Source organism: Pristis pectinata, chromosome 11, assembly GCF_009764475.1.
Source record: "Pristis pectinata isolate sPriPec2 chromosome 11, sPriPec2.1.pri, whole genome shotgun sequence".
NCBI classification, from domain to species: domain Eukaryota; kingdom Metazoa; phylum Chordata; class Chondrichthyes; order Rhinopristiformes; family Pristidae; genus Pristis; species Pristis pectinata.
The window spans coordinates 3,722,844-3,741,580 of record NC_067415.1 but is presented as its reverse complement, the minus strand read 5'-3'; the positions used below and the strand labels follow the sequence as shown (position 1 = coordinate 3,741,580).

At 46.8% G+C, this 18,737-nt stretch overlaps 1 protein-coding gene across 1 annotated transcript in view; it reads right to left on the bottom strand.

Annotated features, from left to right (window-relative positions):
- ints4 (integrator complex subunit 4) overlaps positions 1 to 18,737 on the bottom strand; it is a 72,242-nt gene that overhangs the window by 28,903 nt on the left and 24,602 nt on the right. Inside the window, exons 6-12 of the mRNA XM_052025682.1 lie at positions 17,184 to 17,234; positions 15,749 to 15,837; positions 11,476 to 11,596; positions 9,557 to 9,628; positions 6,534 to 6,708; positions 4,521 to 4,726; positions 2,154 to 2,296 (exon numbers count right to left, since the gene is read on the bottom strand). Coding sequence (XP_051881642.1) covers positions 2,154 to 2,296; positions 4,521 to 4,726; positions 6,534 to 6,708; positions 9,557 to 9,628; positions 11,476 to 11,596; positions 15,749 to 15,837; positions 17,184 to 17,234 — 857 coding nt within the window. The remainder of the gene's footprint in view (positions 1 to 2,153; positions 2,297 to 4,520; positions 4,727 to 6,533; positions 6,709 to 9,556; positions 9,629 to 11,475; positions 11,597 to 15,748; positions 15,838 to 17,183; positions 17,235 to 18,737) is intronic.

Here is an 18,737-nt window from a genome sequence, read left to right as displayed (position 1 = left end):
TCAGGCTACACCTCCTACACTCCCTGTAATAGCTCCCCTCCATCTGCCGTATCAGTACACTGACTGCTTGAAAACCACAATACAATTACTCGTTATCTTTCGAAGTTCCAACGAATAAAATCTCTCTGCAAAATCCCTCAACCCAATTTAACTTCTGGAGTTCAGATATCAGTATGTAAATTCCTCTGCATTATCTCCAAGTCCAATATATTTCCCCATATCACAGTGTACTCAACACTCAAACAAACTTCTACAGATGTGCTGTTGGTTACACCTGACTGGTTACTTCACGGTCTGGTACAGCAATTCAAACGCACAGGAACGCAAGAAGCTGCAGAGAGTAGTCGACTCGGCCCAATACATCACGGACACATCCCTCTCCACCACTGGTAGTATTGGTTTATTATTGTCACTTGTACTGAGGTACAGTGAAAAACTTGTCTTGCATACTGATCGTACAGGTCAATTCATTACACAGTGCAGTTACATTGAGTTAGTACAGAGTGCATTGAGGTAGTACAGGTAAAAATAACAGTACAGAGTAAAGTGTCACAGCTACAGAGAAAGTGCAGTGCAATAAGGTGCAAGGTCACAACAAGGTAGATCGTGAGGTCAGAGTCCATCTCATTGTATAAGGGAACCGTTCAATAATCTTATCACCGTGGGGTAGAAGCTGTCCTTAAGTCTGGTTGTATGTGCCTCAAGGCAACATCCATCATCAAAGATCCCCACCACCCGGGCCATGCCATCTTCTCGCAGCTACCATCAGGCAGGAGGTACAGAAGCCTAAAGTCCCACACCACCAGGTTCAAGAACAGCTACTTTCCTTCAACCATTCAGTTCTTGAACCAACCGGCGCAACCCTAATCACTACAGTTTAGCAACACTATGATCTCTTTGCACTAAAATGGACATTTTTTTCCCTCTAATTACATTCTTTCTTGTAAAAACTGTGTACAATTTATGCTTGATTTATGTTTTTCTTGTGAATGCTGCTTATCTGATGCTATGTGCCTGTGATGCTGCTGCAAGTAAGTTTTTCACTGCACCTGTGCACACATGGACTTGTGCAGATGACAATAAACTCGACTTTGAGAGTATTGTGTGCAGTGCTGGTCACCATGCTATGATTAAGCTAGACAGGGTACAAAAAAAGATTCGTAAGAATGTTGCCAGGACTGGAGCGTTTGAGTTATAGGGAGAGACTGGATAGGCTGGGTCTGTTTTCCCAGGAGCATAGGAGGCTGAGGGGTGACTGTAAAGAGGTTTATAAAATTATCGGGAGTACATGTAGGATAGACGGTCACAGTCTTTTTCCCAGGGAAGTCTAAAACTAGGGGAAAGGAAGTCTAAAATTAGAGGGCGCCACGGTAGCATAGCGGTTAGCATAACGCTATTACAGTGCCAGCAACCTGGATTCAATTCCGGCCGCTGTCTGTAAGGAGTTTGTACGTTCTCCCGTGTCTGTGTGGGTTTCACCGGGTGCCTCCGGTTTCCTCCCACATTCTAAAGACGTACGGGTAGGTTAATTTGGGGTTTAAAATGGGAGGCGCGGACTCGTTGGGTCGGAAGGGCCTGTTACCATGCTGTAAATAAAATTAACAAAAAAAAGTTTAAGTTGAGAGGGGGATGATTTAAAGGGACAACTTTTTCCACATACAGGAAGCGGTAGAGGGGGGTACAATTACAGCATTCAAAAGACATTAGGACAGGTACATGGATAGGAAAGTTTTAGAGGGATACCGGCCAAATGCAGGCAAATGGGACGTTGGTCAGCATGGATGAGTTGGGATGAAGGGCCTGTTTTGGTGCTCTACAACTTTAAGTGTTGTCTAGCCAGGGCTTCGTATTGCTCTTTACAATCCAATCCTATAAATCAGTTCACCCAGCCTGGAGTCACAAGATGCTGGAATCCGCGTGACCCGCTGAGTTCCTCCAGCAGACAGTTTGTTAACCAGCCTGGAGTGCAGTATCCCCAACCCACCCAGGAGAGAGTTGTGGAGGCTATAACCAAGTAAGATGGAGCTCGACATATATCTGGATGCCTGGGCGATAAAGGCACAGAATTCAGGATCAGCCACGGTCTTACAAACTGTTGATGCAGACTTGGATTCCGCCCCCAAACTCTTGTTAAACCACACAGGAGGACTTACTTCCAGATAGAATTCCGATCGGTTGGATACTTGGCCAGATTTTTCAGTAGTTCGACCAGAGCCAGGTGAATCCCATCCTTCGTGGACACGTTTGTGTAGCACAGCAGCTCGTGTAAAGCTTCGCGGATGTCACGGGAAGAGTCCTGTGAAACGAGAGAGTCAAACATTGGCCTGAGCCAATTATTTTCCTGTCATTTCAGGTACAAAACAACTGCTTTGCCATCCCTGGGTCCCGAGTGCACTCATTCCCAGTGTCACGAACCAGCAACAAAAGAAACACACTGAGCATGATTCAGTGTTAAAAACTATTTTATTAATCACTACTTATGATAATACTTAAAAGTAAAAATGTTAGTATGTTAGAATTCAAAAATGTTAAACCTTGAACGTTAACCCCAAAAACTAAACTCTTTGTGTGTGTGTGTGTGACAAAGTCCCAAACTCCAAGTTCCAGAATGGTTCTTAAAGTTCAGTTCCACAAACCATAAGGTGAAACATGAGCAAGGGCTTCTTCAACAACCACCGTTGTCTGAAGATAAGACGTAGATGTAGAGAAACATAGAGAGAGTAAATACGAAATCCAAATGTTCCACGATGGAACCCAAACGACACTCCAGTGTTTACTCGGTAGTGACTTCCTCACCCCGAAAAGCATCCGAATCGTGGTCGTCCACACACAAATACCTGTTTCCTTCTACAGGTCAGCAACAAAGTGAACTCCACCGGATTACTTCCAACTTCCACACATGGATTTCAGTGGCAAACACAGTTATTGTTTCTCATCCATCGATAGAGAAAACAAGCAGGCTGGTGTCTCTCTCCCTTCTCTCTCTCTCTCTCTCTCCTTTCTTCTGCCTTCTTCAACCACGTCATTACGTCCTTTATCTTCTATTGATGTAAGCACGCCCCACACACACATACACACACACTCTCTATCTTAAAGGGACTTTCACTGAGTCCGTAACACCAGTGTTCGAGCAAAGTTATTATTGCAGGTGACACAAGAACACTCAAAGCAGCTGCGCAGGTTGACCCTGTGGTTAAGAAGGCATATGGTGTACTGTCCTTCCTCAATCGTGGAATTGAATTTAGGAGCCGTGAGGTATTGTTGCAGTTATATAGCACCCTGGTCAGAACCCACTTGGAGTACTGTGCTCAGTTCTGGTTGCCTCACTACAGGAAGGATGTGGAAGCCATAGAGAGGGTGCAGAGGAGATTTACAAGGATGCTGCCTGGAATGCAGAGCATGCCTTACGAAAGCAGGTTGAGGGAACTCTGCCTTTTCTCCTTGGAGCGACGGAGGATGAGAGGTGACCTGATAGAGGTGTATAAGATGATGAGAGGCATTGATCGTGTGGATAGTCAGAGGCTTTTTCCCAGGGCTGAAACGGTGGCCACAAGAGGACACAGGTTTAAGGTGCTGGGGAGTAGGTACAAAGGAGATGTCAGGGGTAAGTTTTTTTTACTCAGAGAGTGGTGAGTGTGTGGAATGGGCTGCCAGCAATGGTGGTGGAGATGGATACGATAGGATCTTTTACGAGACTGTTGGATAGGTACATGGAGATGAGAAAAATAGAGGACTATGGGTAAGCCTAGTAATTTCTAGAGTAGGGACATGTTCAGCACAGCTTTGTGGGCCGAAGGGCCTGAATTGTGCTGTACGTTTTTCTATGTTTCTAAGAAACTGCAGACTGTGGAATCTGGACCAACATACAATCTGCTGGAGCAACTCAGTGGGTCAAACAACATCTGTTGGGGGGGGGGGGGTGTGGTGGGGGGGGGTGTGGTGGGTGGGTGGAGAGGAATTGTCGATGCTTCAGGTCGAAACCCTGTATCAGGATTGAGAATGGAGATGGGAGATAGCCGGTATAAAGAGGAAGGGGGAAGGAGTGAATCAGGGGCTGGTAGGTGATAGGTAGACCAAGGAGGGGTGATGGATGAGCCAGGCTTGGGGGGGGGGAAGAAGAGGGGGAGTGGGAAGCAGGTAGATGATAGGAGGAGGCAGACACAAAAAAAAAGCAGCAGATGCAAGTGCAGCAAAAGCACAGGGAACACCACCCCCTGGAAGTTGCCCTCCAAGCCACACACCATCCCGACTTGGAAATATATCGCTGTTCCTTCACCGTCACTGGGTCAAAACCCTGGAACTCCTTCCCTAACAGCATTGCAGGTGTACATGCACACCTCAAGGACTGCAGTGGTTCAAGAAGGCAGCTCACCACCACCTTCTCTAGGGCAGCAAGGGATGGGCTAGTGGTGGCTCAGCCAGTGAAGCCCACATCCCTCGAATGAATAATAAAACAAAACATTTCTGCGCGTTGATTGAGAGAGACAAGGAAGGGGTAGAAGCAACAACCAAAACTTCACCTCCAGCACAGCCAGCACAGTGTCCAGCTGGTCCTCACGCAGTCGGATGTGGCAGGAGATTTTCCGCAGAGCGTGAATCGAGCCCAGCCTCACCTCCTCGATCTCATCGTTGAACATGTCCACCAAAAAATCCAGGCACTTTTCGGCAAAGGACGCAGAGGCCTGAGCCAGCATGCAGAGGGATTCTACTGCTGCATTACGGACCTCTGCAGTTCAAGGTAAAAGGAGAAACACGGTCAAACCACTGGGAAAGTGCAGTCAAGACAAAACTGGCTTTGGGCAAACACCTGTGTATCAGTGGGTCTGAGTCAAATGCCGCAAGTTCAAATCCCACTCCAGAGATCTTTCATAGAGCCATACAGCACAGAAACAGGCCCTTCGGCCCAACTTGTCCTTGCCAACCAAGAGTTATTTCCATTTGCCCACATCTGGCGCATATCCCTCTGAACCTTTCTATAGAACATAGAACAGTACAGCCCAATACAGGCCCTTCGGCCCACAATATTGTGCCAACCTTTAAACCTTACCTAAGCCTATCTAACCCCTTCCTCCCACATATCCCTCTATTTTAAATTCCTCCATATGCTTATCTAACAATCTCTTGAATTTGACCAATGTACCTCCCTCCACCACCACCCCAGGCAGCGCATTCCATTCCCCAACCACTCTCTGGGTAAAAAAACACCCTCTGATATCTCCCTTGAACTTCCCACCCATTACTTTAAAGCCATGCCCTCTTGTATTGAGCATTGGTGCCCTGGGAAAGAGGCGCTGGCTGTCCACTCTATCTATTCCTCTTAATACTTTGTACACCTCTATCACGTCTCCCCTCATCCTCCTTCTCTCCAAAGAGAAAAGCCCTAGCTCCCTTAGTCTCTCCTCATAATCCACACTCTCCAAACCAGGCAGCATCCTGGTAAATCTCCTCTGCACCCTTTCCAACGCTTTCACATCCTTCCTATAATGAGGCGACCAGAACTGGACACAGTACTCTAAGTGTGATCTAACCAGAGTTTTGTAGAGCTGCATCATTTCCTATCCACATACCTGTGCAAATGTCTTTTAAATGTTGTAATTGTACCCACGTCTGCAACTTCCTCTGGCAGCTCGTTCCATCTACTTACCACCCTCTGTCTGGAAAAAGTTACCCCTCAGGTCCCCTTCAAATCTTTCCCTTCTCACCCTAAACCTGTGCCCTCTAGTTCCACACTCCCCTACGATGGGAAAAATATTGTGACCATCCACCTTATCTATGTCCCTCATGATTTTATAAACCTCTATAAGGTCACCCCCTTTGCCTCCTACGCTCCAGGGCAAACAGTCCCAGCCTATACAGGAACGAGAACTGGCTTCCAATAAATAAACCATGATGTTAAGTCGGTTTAGTACTGTCACTTGTATTGAGGTACAGTGAAAAACCTGTCTTGCATATAGTTTACACAGATCAATTTATTACAGCAGTGCATTGAGGTAGTACAAGGGAAAACAATAACAGAATGCAGAATAACGTGTTACAGTTACAGAGGAAGTGCAGTGCAGACAGACAATAAGGTGTAAGGTCATAACGAGGTAGATTGTGAGGTCAACAGTCCATCTTATCATACTAGGGGACCGTTCAATAGTCTTATGACAGAGGGATAGAAGCTGTTCTTGAACCTGATGGTACGTGCTTTCAGGCTTTTGTATCTTCTGCCCAATGGGAGAAGAGAGAATGTCCGGGGTGGGAGGGGTCCTTGCTTAAGTTGGCTGCTTTACCGAGGCAGCGAGAAGTGTAGACAGAATCCATGGAGGGGAGGCTGGTTTCCGTGATGTGCTGAGCTGTGTCCACAACTCTCTACAGTTTCTTGCGGTCATGGGCAGAGCAGTTGCCACACCAAGCCGTGATGCCTCCAGATAGGATGCTTTCTATGGTGACCAATAAAAATTGGTGAGGGTCAAAGGGGACATGCCAAATTTCTTCAGGTATCAACATCAGAACAACGCACTAACCGTACCAAGGTCAGCCTCTCTTACCGTACATCTCATCCTCTAGCCCGTGAACGAAGGCACCGCAAGCCCCCGAATTGATCAGGTTGACCGTGTAGGTGTCCACTGCCTCCTTGGGTGCGTCGTCACCCCACTTCCGCCCACTAGAAAACTCGCCTGACGTGTACAATTCCTTGGCCCGCTCGTGGGCACTGCGCTTTCTCTGAGGAGAGGGGGAAGAATCTGGATGATAAAAAATGTTACAACGAAAGAGGAAGGCCATTTGGCCCATCACTCTGTGCCAGTCAAGAAGAGATCTGCCCAGACTAGTTCCATCTACCAGCACTTGGTCCACTGCCCTGCTCTTTCAATAAGAGGGGGTTTCTGCCTCTATCACACTTTCAGGCAGTGACTTCCAGACCGACACCACCTTGTTGAAAAGTTGCTTCCTCAACTCTCCTCCAATCCTATTGTAGATTTTAGATTTTAAATCCATGCCCCTTTTTTTTGACCCCTCGGCTAAGAGAAATAAGTCCTTTTTTCTTGGTCACAGAATCGTGCAGCACAGAAACAGGCCACTCAGCCCAACTCATCCATGCCAACCAGAGTTGTGGACACAGCTCAGCACATCACAGAAACCAGCCTCCCCTCCATGGACTCTGCCTACACTTCTCACTGCCTCGGTAAAGCAGCCAGCATAATCAAAGATCCCACTCACCCCGGACATTCTCTCTTCTCCCCCCTCCCATCGGGCAGAAGATACAAAAGCCTGGAAGCACGTACCACCAGGCTCAAGGACAGCTTCTATCCCGCTGTTATAAGACAATCGAATGGCCCCTTATTACGAGAAGATGGACTCTTGACCTCACAATCTACCTCGTTATGACCTTACACCTTAGTGCAGTGCAGGCAGGCAATTTCTCTGGAACTGTAACTTTATTCTACATTCTGTTATTGTTTTCCCTTGAACTACCTCAATGCACTGATGTTTTGCAATGATCTGTATGGATGACACGCAAAACAAAGTTTTTCACTGTACCCCACTACATGTGACAATAATAAACCAACTTACCAGTGGGCACCCATCCATATTAACTCCATCGCCCTGCACTTGGTCCACAGCCCTTTATGCCTAGGTGATTCAAGTCTTCATCTAGACTTCTTAAATGCTGTCAGTGGCCCCGCTTCAACCTCTCTCCCAGGCGGTGCATTCTAGGTATTCACCACTCTCTGGGTGAATGTCGTCCCCTCAGATCTCCTCTGCATCTCTTCCCCCGCTTGTCCTAAACCTACGTTCTCTAGTTTTATCTACGTCTGATATCGGGTAGGTTCCTGCAACCTACCCTATCTATATATATAATTTTTATTTACCCAGTCATGTCCCCTCGTCACCTCCTTTGCTCTAGGGAGACCAGACCCAGTCTCTCCTCATAACTAAATTGCTCCATCCCTGGCAACGTAAAACAGTACAGCACAGGTACAGGCCCTTCAGCCCACAATGTCTGTGCTGACCATGATGCCAAATGAAACTAATCCCATCTGCCTGCGCACAATCCATATCCCTCCATTCCCTTCATATTCTGTGTCTGCCTGAATGTCTCTTAAACACCTCTATCGTATCTGCCTCCACCACCACCCCTAGCAGTTCATTCCAGGCACCCACCACTCTCTGTGTAAAAAAACTTGCCCCGCACATCTCCTTTAAACTTTCCCCCTCTCACTTTAAAGCTGTGCCCTCTGGTATTTGACATTTCCACCCTGGGAAACAGACTCTGATGGTCTACCCTATCTATGCCTCTCATAATTTTATAAAAGTTTCTATCAGGTCACCCCTCAGCCTCTGATGCGCCAGAGAAAACAACCCAAGTCCAAACGCAAACTAGAGGATCAGCACCTCATTTTCCATCTCATAACCTTATAGCCCAATGGCATGAACATCAAGTCCTCCCAGTTTAATTAAACCCAACCACACCTCCCACCATACTTCTTCTTTTCGAGCTTCTCTTTTTTTGCTCCCCGCCAATTTCTTTTCTCTCTCTCCTCCCCTCCCCCCCATGCTGCCTGCCTCCATACCTTTGACCCATCCCCTGGTGGATCTGCTCTCCCCTCCTCCCCCACACCTGCCTATCACCATCTCTTACCTGCATCTACCTATCACTACCTTATGCCCACCCCGCCTCCCCTCTTTTGTCCACCTATCACTGCTCTGCTTTTCCCTCCTACATATTGGGCTTCCCCTTTTCCCTATCTTCGGTCCTGAAGAAGGGTCCTGACCCGAAACGTTGACTGTTTTTCTCCACGGATGCCGCCTGGCCTGCTGAGTTCCTCCAGCATCTTGTTTTTTCACCAAGTTTGTCCAATCTCTCCTTATAGCTGACACTCTCTAATCTAGGCAACATTCTGATAAACCGTACCCTCTCCTAAGCCCCCACATCCTTCCTGTAATGGGGCAACCAGGACCGCAGACAATACTCCAAATGCAGCCTGCAACATGACGTCCTGACTCGTAGTCAGTGCCCCGACTGATAAGAGCAAGCATGCCATACATCTTCTTTACCACCCTATCTACCACCCTACTCTACTTTCAGGGACGTATGGACTTGCACCCCATGATCCCTCTGTTTGTATTATCCTTTTCTGAATGCTCCCATTAACCGGATGACCTCTACAATTTATTCCCACAATAACCCTGGGCTCACCCTATCACCTCGTCCTACACTTCCTTACCCTCTTTCTCTGCAACTTGAAACTTATTTGTTTTCTCCCTTTCCAGTTTTAACAAAGGGTTTTCAAGCTGAAACGTTAACACTGTTTCTCCATCTACAGATGTTGCCTGACCTGCTGAGTGTTTCTAGCATCTTCTGTTTTCATCATGATAGAAATTGGGGTTGCACAGAAGTCCAGGGCTGGAGGAGGACAGAGCTGTTGAAGAGTTGTGGGAGAGCTGGAGACACTTATGAAGGGGATGACACTATGAAAGGAGCTGAACACAAGGGTAGGAGCTCTACCCATTACAACAGACAAACACACAATATAAAAATAGTCACAGCACTTGCAAAGGTTTAACGCACCTTCAGATCGGACATCAGTTTCTTATCGAGGGTTTGCTCCAGAAATTGCACACTGACTTGGTGCATGGATCCCTGAAATACAAGGAGCTGATTAGTAATTGGTTTATTATTGTCACATGTACAGAGATATAGTGACAAGCTTTTGTTTGTGTGCCACCCAGAGAGAACATTCCATACATAGGTACATCGAGGCAGTAAAAAGGAAACAAAATGCAGAATATAGTGTTATAGTTACAGAGAAAGTGCAGTGCAGGCAGACAATAAGGTGCAAGGGTCATGACAAGGTTGATTTGGGAGATCAAGAATTCATCTTCATCGTACAAGAGGTCCGTTCAGGAGTCCGATAACAACGGGACAGAAGCTGTCCTTGAGATTGGTGGTACGTGCTCTCAAGTTTTTGTATCTTCTGCCTGATGGAAGGAAGGAGAAGGGAAAATGATTGGGGTGGGAGGGGTCTTTGATTATGTTGGCTGCTTTCCCCAAGGCAGGGGGAAGTGCAGACATGGAGTCCATGGAGGGAGGCTGGTTATTGTAATACAAAGCAGCAAAGCTGTGAAGATAAATGCCACATTCAATATCATTACACAGCTTTGTTAATAATCTTATTTTGTCCCAAAAGCTTTCTAGCCCATGTTTTTGAAGAGTGGTGACTTCTGTAGTGCAGAAAATGTTACACGCATTGAAATCAGCAATGTTTCGTCAGGAACATTGGGTGAGGGATGAATATTAAACAGGTGACGGGGTGAAACCTTTGTACCCTACTTGCAATATGCCAGGAGGGAGATTCATATCCACCAGAATGGCAGACAGAGGTTTGATTTAACAGCAACAATCTACTGGAGGAATTCACCAGTCCTCACTGAGGGGTCAGCGGTGGAAAGGGTGAGCAGCTTCAAGTTCCTGGGCATCAACATCTCAGAGGATCTATCCTGGGCCCAACACATTGATGCAATCCCGAAGAAAGCATACCAGCGGCTCTACTTCGTTAGGAGTCTGAGGAGATTTGGTATGTCACCAAACATTCTTGCAAGTTTCTAGAGATGTGCAGTGGACAGCAATCTGACTGGTTGCATCACAGCCTGGTATGGAGCCTCCAAAGCATAGGATCGCAAGAGGCTGCAGAGGGTTGTAGACTCAGCCAGCTCCACCACGGGCACAACCCTCCCCACCATCGAGGACATCTTCAAGAGGTGGTGCCTCAAGAAGACGGCGCCTCAAGAAGGCAGCATCCATCACTAAGGACCCTCACCACCCGGGACATGCCCTCTTCTCATTACTACAGGAGGTACAGGAACCTGAAGACCCACATTCAACGACTCAGGAACAGCTGCTTCCACTCTGCCATCAGATTTCTGAACAGCCCATGAGCACTACCTTGTTATTCCTTTTTTCTTGCACTATTTATTTTTGTAATTTATAGTAATTTTATGGCTTGCATTGAACCGTTGCCACAAAACAAATTTCACGTCATACGTCAGTGATAATGGTTCTGATTCTCAGTGGGTCGAGCAGCATCTGTGAGGGGAAAGGAACTGCTCTCATTTTGGGTCAAAACCCTGCACCATTCCTTCCCCCCCCTCCCTACACAGATGCTGCTCGATCTGTCAAGTTCCTCCAGCAGATTGTTGCTGCAGTCACTGGTGTCTCCGCCTCAATTTAACATCTCATTTGGGAATAAATGCCTCTGGTAGTGTAGTACTCCCCTCAGTACTGTGCCAGGAGTATCAGCCTAGATTAAGTGATAAAGCTTTTTTGAATGAGACTTAAACTAATAGCTCAGTGGCAAGAGTGCAAGGCATAGGTACAACTTTGCAATCAAAGGCAGACATCAAGATAAGAAAGGCTAAGCACAGTGGGCCTGAACTTAATGATCTAGTTGTTGCTAAGTATCAACTCTTGGCCATGAAGATCAAACCCACCAGCAGTTTGGCTGCTTGGATTCTCACGAGCCAGGATCCATCATTCACCATGTGACATATCTTCCCAAAAGCATCGTCGACCAAGCGGATCTCCTCATTGGATGATGGAATGGGGACAATACTGCAGAAGTGAAGACACTGACATGAGAAGGAGGACAACATGAACAAGCCCACTGTACCATTCTGGAGCCAGACACAATACCACCACCCACCCCCAAACACCTTAATCACCTCTTAACACCCAAACAACCACTTTAACTGAAAAAGGCAATGGTGGATTAACCACATAGATCTTCGTAATTAAATAAATTTTGCATAATTTTGCATGTTTAAAACACAGGGAACATAGAACAGTACAGTACAGGCCCTTCGGCCCACAATGTTGTGCTGACCTATATAAACCTACTCCATGATCAATCTCACCCTTCCCTCCTACACAGCCCAGAACCCTCTATTTTCCTTACATTCATGTACCTATTTAAGAACCTTTTAAATGTCCTGATTGTATCAGCCCCTACCACCACCCCCGGCAGTGTGTCCCAGGCACCCACCACTCTGTGTAAAAAACCTACCTCTGACATCTCCCCTAAACTTTCCTCCACTCACTTTAAATGCATGTCCTCTGGTATTGGCCATTGCTACCCTGGGAGAAAGGTGCTGGCTGTCCACTCTATGTTGCTCATAATCTTATACACCTCTATCAAGTTGCCTCTCATCCTGCGTCACTCCAAAGAGAAAAGCCCTAGCTCGCTCAACCTTTCCTAGAGTCATAGAGCACTACAACACAGAAACAGGCCTTTTGGTCCATCTAGTCCATGCCAGCCTGGTTTTCTGCCTAGTCCCATCTACCTGCACCTGGACCACAGCCCTCCATACCTCTGTCATTCATGTACCTATCCAAACTTCTCTTAAATGTTACAATTGAACCCACATTCACCACTTCCACTGGCAGCTCGTTCCACACTCGCACCACCCTCTGAGTGAAGTAGTTTCCCCTCAGATTCTCCTTAAATATTTCACCTTTCACCCTAAACCTATGACCTCTAGTTCTAGTCTCACCCAAGCTGAGGGGAAAAAGCCTGCATGCATTCCCCCTATCTATACCCCTCATAATTTTGTACACTTCTATAAGGTCTCCCCTCATTCTCTTGCGCTCCAGGGAATAAAGTCCTAACCTAATCAACCATCCCCTGTAACTCAAGTCCTCAAGTCCTGACAACATCTGTGTAAATTTTCTCTGCACTCTTTCAAGCTTATTGATATCTTTCCTGTAGGTAGGTGACCAGAACTGCACACAAATACTCTAAATTTAGCCTCACCAACGTCTTATACAACTTCAATATAAGATATCTTTATTAGTCACATGTACATCGAAACACGCAGTGAAATACATCTTTTGCATAGTGTGTTCTGGGGACAGCCCGCAAAAGTCGCCATGCTTCCAGCGCCAACGTGGCATGCCCAACTCCTCAATACTCAGCACCCTGATTTATGAAGGCCAAAGTGCTAAAAGCTCTCCTTATGACTCTATCTACCTGCAGTGCCACTTTCAAGGAATTATGGATCTGTATTCCCAGATCCCTTTGTTCTACCGCACACCTCAGTGCCCTACCATTCACTGTGCAAGTACTACCCTGGTTTGTCCTCCCAAAGTGCAACACCTCACACTTGTCTGCATTAAATTCCATCTGCCATTTTTCAGCCCATTTTCCCAGCTGGTCCAGATCACTTTGCAAGCTTTGATAGCCTTCCTCGCTGTCCCATATGCCCCCAGTCTTGGTGTCATCCACAAATTTGATGATCCAGTTTACAGCATTATCATCTAAATCATTAATATAGGTGATAAACAGCAACAGATCCAGCACTGATCCTTGTGGCACACAACTAGTCACAGGTCTCCAGTCAGAGAGACAACTATCTACTATCACAACTAAAATCACCTACTATCACAACTTTATATTTCCTGCCACTGTCTGCTATCTCTCTATAAATGTGCTCCTCTAAATCCCGCTGACTATTGGGAGGTCTGTAATATAGTCCCATTCACATGGTCATCCCTTTTTTATTCCTCAGTTCCACCCAAATTGCCTCAGTAGTCGAGCCCTCCAGTATGTCCTCTCTGAGCACTGCTGTGACATTTTCCCTGATGAGTAATGCCACCCCTCCCCCTCTAACATGTCTAAAACAATGGAAACCCAGACCATTAAGTCCTGCCCCTCCTGCAGCCAAGTTTCACTAATGGCTACAACATCATAATTCCATGTACAGATCCACGCTCTAAGTTCATCTGCCTTACCTACAATACTCCTTGCATTGAAATAGATGCATCTCAGAACATTAGTCCCACCACGCTCAACCTTTCAGTTTCCATCTTTGCCTGTAGTCCTAACATCTACTTTCCCCACAGCCTCTGGCCTCTGGCCTACCACTCTGATTCCCACCCCCCTGCAACTCTAGTTTAAATCGCCCTAAGCAGCACCAGCAAACCTTTCCCCAAGGATATTGGTCCCCCTCCGGTTCAGGTGCAAACCGTCCCATTTGTACGGATCCCACCTGCCCTGAAAGAGAGCCCAATGATCTAAAAATCTGAAGCTCTCCCTCCCACACCATCTGCTTAGCCACATGTTAGAATGCACTATCTTCCTATTTTTTGCCTTACTAGCATGTGGCATGGATAGCAATCCTCGGTAGTGTAGCGGTTAGTGTAACGCTATTACAGCGCCAGCAACCCAGGTTCAAATCCGGCCGCTGTCTGTAAGGAGTTTGTATGTTCTCCCCGTGTCTGCGTGGGTTTCCTCCCACATTCCAAAGACATACAGATTAGGAAGTTGTGGGCATGCTATGTTGGCGCCGGAAGCGTGGCGACACTTGCGGGCTGCCCCCAGAACACAATGCAAAACAATGTCTTTCACTGTGCGTTTCGATGTACATGTGACTAATAAAGATATCTTATCACCACCCTGGAGGTCTTGTCTTTTAACTTAGCTCTCTGAATTCACTTTGCAGGACCTGGCCACTTTTCCTGCCTATGTCATTGGTACCAACGTGTACCACAACCTCTGGCTGCTCACTCTCCCCCTTAAGAATGCTATGGACTCGATCTGAGATATCTCTGACCCTGGCACCTGGGAGACAAGATACCATCCGAGAGTCTTGTTCTCGTCCACAGAACCTCCTGTCTGCTTCCCTAACCAATGAATCCCCTATCACTACCACTTGCCTCTTCTCCCCCCTTCCCTTCTGAGCCAAAGAGCCTGACTCAATGCCCGAAACCTGACTGCTGTGGCTTTCCCCTGGTAGGTTCCCCCACCAAACAGTATCTAAAACGATATACTTGTTACTGAGGGGAACAGCCACTGGGGTACCCTGCACTGACTGCTTATTCCCTTTCTCTCTCCTGACGGTCACCCAGCCACCTGCCTCCTGCAACTTAGGTGTGACTGCTTCCCTGTAACTCCTGTCTATCAACCCCTCAGTCTCCCGAATGATCCAAAGGTCATCCAGCTCCAGTTCCCTAACACGGTCCGTAAGGAGCTGCAGCTGGATGCACTTCTCGCAGATGTAGTCATCAGGGACACTGGAGATCTCTCTGACTTCCCACATCATGCAAGAGGAGCACACCATTGCAGTGCAAGCAGACAATAAGGTGCAAGGCCATAACAAGGTCAAATGTCCATCTCATCGTACTAGGGAACCATTCAATAGTCTTATAACAGCGGGATAGAAGCTGTGTTCGAGCCTGGTGGTACTTGCTTTCAGGGAGAAGAGAGAGTGCCCGGGGTGGGTGGGGTCTTTGATTATATTGGTTGCTTTACCGAGGTAGCGAGAAGTGTAGCCAGAGTCTATGGAGGGGATGGACTGAGCTGTGTCCACAACTCTCTGCAGTTTCTTGCAATCTCGGGCAGAGCAGTTGCCGTACCAATCCGCGTTGCATCTGGATAGGATGCTGCACCACCAAGTCTCCCCTAATCCAGCAACACTGACCCATTGACTGGCACATTCCGGGCTGCAGGAGTACGTGCTGAGGGATGAGCTGAAGCACGGTACAGCCGATGCAAAGGCTCTGTGTGGAAGGACTGAGTCCAGTGGGGAAGCCCCTCAAACAACAAAAGGGTATATCACCTCAGGGGGCCACATAAGTGGCAATGGTGTCGTGTAAAAAAATGTATTAAAACTATTGAACGTATTGACCAAATGACAGTAAGAATGTGTAGAGCTTTGCACTGTTTTTTTTCATTATGAATAAAGATTACTTTTGAAAAAAAATACTGACCTATCGGCGTAAAGTTGACTGAGGACCCACACAAGCTGTACGGCCACGGAGCGGACCTGTTCATAGTCATCGGATAGCGCCTTGCAAGCCTTCAGAAAGGCAGAGGACAGGTTAAACAAAATAGTGTCACTAATGCTCAACAATAACGACATGCATTGATAGAGCATCTTAAGGATCACAGGTGGGTGAAATCAGGCATTTCATAGAATCACAGCATGGTTATAACTGGCATTAGGCCCATTGAATCCCTACTAGCTCTATGTCCTACTGCTTGCCCTCTCCCTACATCCTTGCAAACCCTTCCCTTTCAAATACTCATCCAGCTCACCCCTGAACTCAACAATTGCATCTCCCTTCACCACTTCCCCAGGCAGCACATTCCAGACCCTGTCCAGCACAGACACAGGCTCTTCAGCCAATCGAGTGCATACTGATCATCAACCTACACTAATCCCATTTGGGTAGAGGAGGTCACGGCGGTAGGAGGAGTGAGCAGTGTGTGAGTGGAAGGTGATGGAAGATCACAGAAAACTTAATGCAGGACATCCCCAGGTTCCAAACACCTGACTCATGGACACCCCTACATACGAATGAGCTCCCATAATAATATCAAATTCAAAAGTTCAACGTACATGCATTCATTCCTACGAACGGCAGAACTAGTTCGGCCAGAAAAGCAGACCTCAGAGGACATAGTTTTAAGGTTAGAGGTGAAAGGTTTAAAAAGAACTTGGGGGCAATTTCTCCACATAACTATAATTTCTCCATTATGTTGCCGTTGTGTAAGTCGTTGGTGAGGCCACACTTGGAGCACTGTGCACAGTTCTGGTCGCCCTGTTATAGGAAAGACGTGGTTAAACTGGAAAGAATGCAGAGAAGATTTACTAGGATGTTGCCAGGACTCGAGGGCCTGAGTTATAGGGAGAGGTTGGCCAGGCTGGGTCTTTATTCCTTGGAAAGTAGGAGAATGAGGGGCGACCTTATAGAAGTGTTTAAAATTATGAGGGGCATAGATAAGGTGGACGTTTACAGTCTTTTCCCCAGGGTAGGGGAGTCCAAAACTAGGGGGCATAGGTTTAGGGTGAGAGGGGAAAGATTTAAAAGGGACCTGAAGGGCAACTTTTTCACGCAGAGGGTGGTGAGTATATGGAATGAGCTGCCAGAGGAAGTGGTTGAGGCAGGTACAATAGTATCATTTACAAAGCATTTGGATAGGCACATGGAGAGTAGGGGCCTGGAGAGATATGGGCCGAACACAGGAAATTGGGACTAGCTGGGTGGGCACCGTGGTCAGCATGGACTGGTTGGGCTGAAGGGCCTGTATTCATGCTGTATTGCTTTATGACTCTGTAACTGACCCCCACACCCCATCAACCTCAAGTACCTTCCCAGTAAATGCCTTCCGCACCATCTGAGAAGGATTTGTTGTCTTTACCTGACAGTAGATGGTCTGCTGCAGCTTCATTCCGCGTTCATGGAGTTGTAACTAGGACAAAGCACAAGAGGCGTGGTGAGTATCAGTGGAACAGCACAACCACCATGCTGGAGATGCACTGTAACTATCATATCGGGGTGTGGTCCACCAAGAGCAGAAAAGAACACAGACCATTCAGTGACCACACCCAACCCAGATATTCTCTCTTCCGCCCCCACCTCTTGGGCAGAAGATACAAAAGCCTGAAAGCACGTACCACCAGGCTCAAGAAGAGCTCCTATCCTGTTGTTATAAGACTATTGAACGGTCCCCTAGTACATTAAGATGAACTCTTGACCTCACAATCTACCTCATCATGGCCTTGCACCTTATTGTCTGCCTACACTGCACTTTCTCTGTAACTGTAACACTATATTCTGCATTCTGTTATTGCTTTTCCCTTGTACTATCTCAATGCACTGATGTGATGAAATGATCTGTATGGATGGCATGCAAAACAAAGTTTTTCCACTGTACCTCAGTACAGGTGACAATAATAAACCAATTTACCAATCACAGTCATCACTCCACACAACCTGTTGCATTAAAACTTGCATCAAAATACAGGTATGTATCCAATATTTACAGGCCGTCGTCAAGAAAGCACACCAGCACCTCTGCTTCCTCAGAAGGCTAAGGAAATCCATCACTTCCTCGTTGACCCTCACCAATTTTTACAGATGCACCAGAGAAAGTATCCTATCCGGATACATCACAGCTTGGTATGGCAACTGCTCTGCCCAAGACTGCAAAGACTGCAGAGAGTTGTGGACACAGCCCAGCACATCACAGAAACCAGCCTCCCCTCCATGGACTCTGTCTACACTTCTCACTGCCTCGGTAAAGCAGCCAACATGACTCTTCCCACACAGGTCATTCTTTCTCCTCCTCTCTTCCATTTGGCAGAAGATACAAAAGCTTTAGAATACGTACCACCAGGCTCAAGGACAGATTCTATCCCACTGTTATCAGACTCTTGATAATACTGTCAACAGACCTCTTGTACGATAAGGATGAACTCCTGATCTCTCGATCGACCTTGTGATGGCCCTTGCACTTTAATAGTCTACCTCCACTGCATTTTCACCGTTACTGTAATACTCTATTTTTCATTGTGTTTTGTTTTCCTTTTGTACTATCTTGATGTACTAATGTATGGAATGATCTGTCTGGATGGCAAGCAAACAAAAGCTTTTTCGCAGGGCAAGGAAGTCTAGAACTAGAGGGCACAGGTTTAAGGTAAGGGGGAGAAATTTAGAGGAGATCTGAAGGGCAACTTTTCCCACAGAGCGAGGTGCTAGAGGAGATGGTGAAGGCAGATACAATTACAATGTTTAACAGGCATTTGTACTTGGATAGGAAAGTATGCGGGTCTAATGCAGGCAAATAGGATTAGTGTTGATAGATATCACAGTCGGCTTGGACAAGGTGGGCTGTTAGGGCCCATTTCTGTGCTATGATAATGGATAACCTCTTCTAGCTGTGACACTTTACTCTGCATTCTGTTATTGTTTT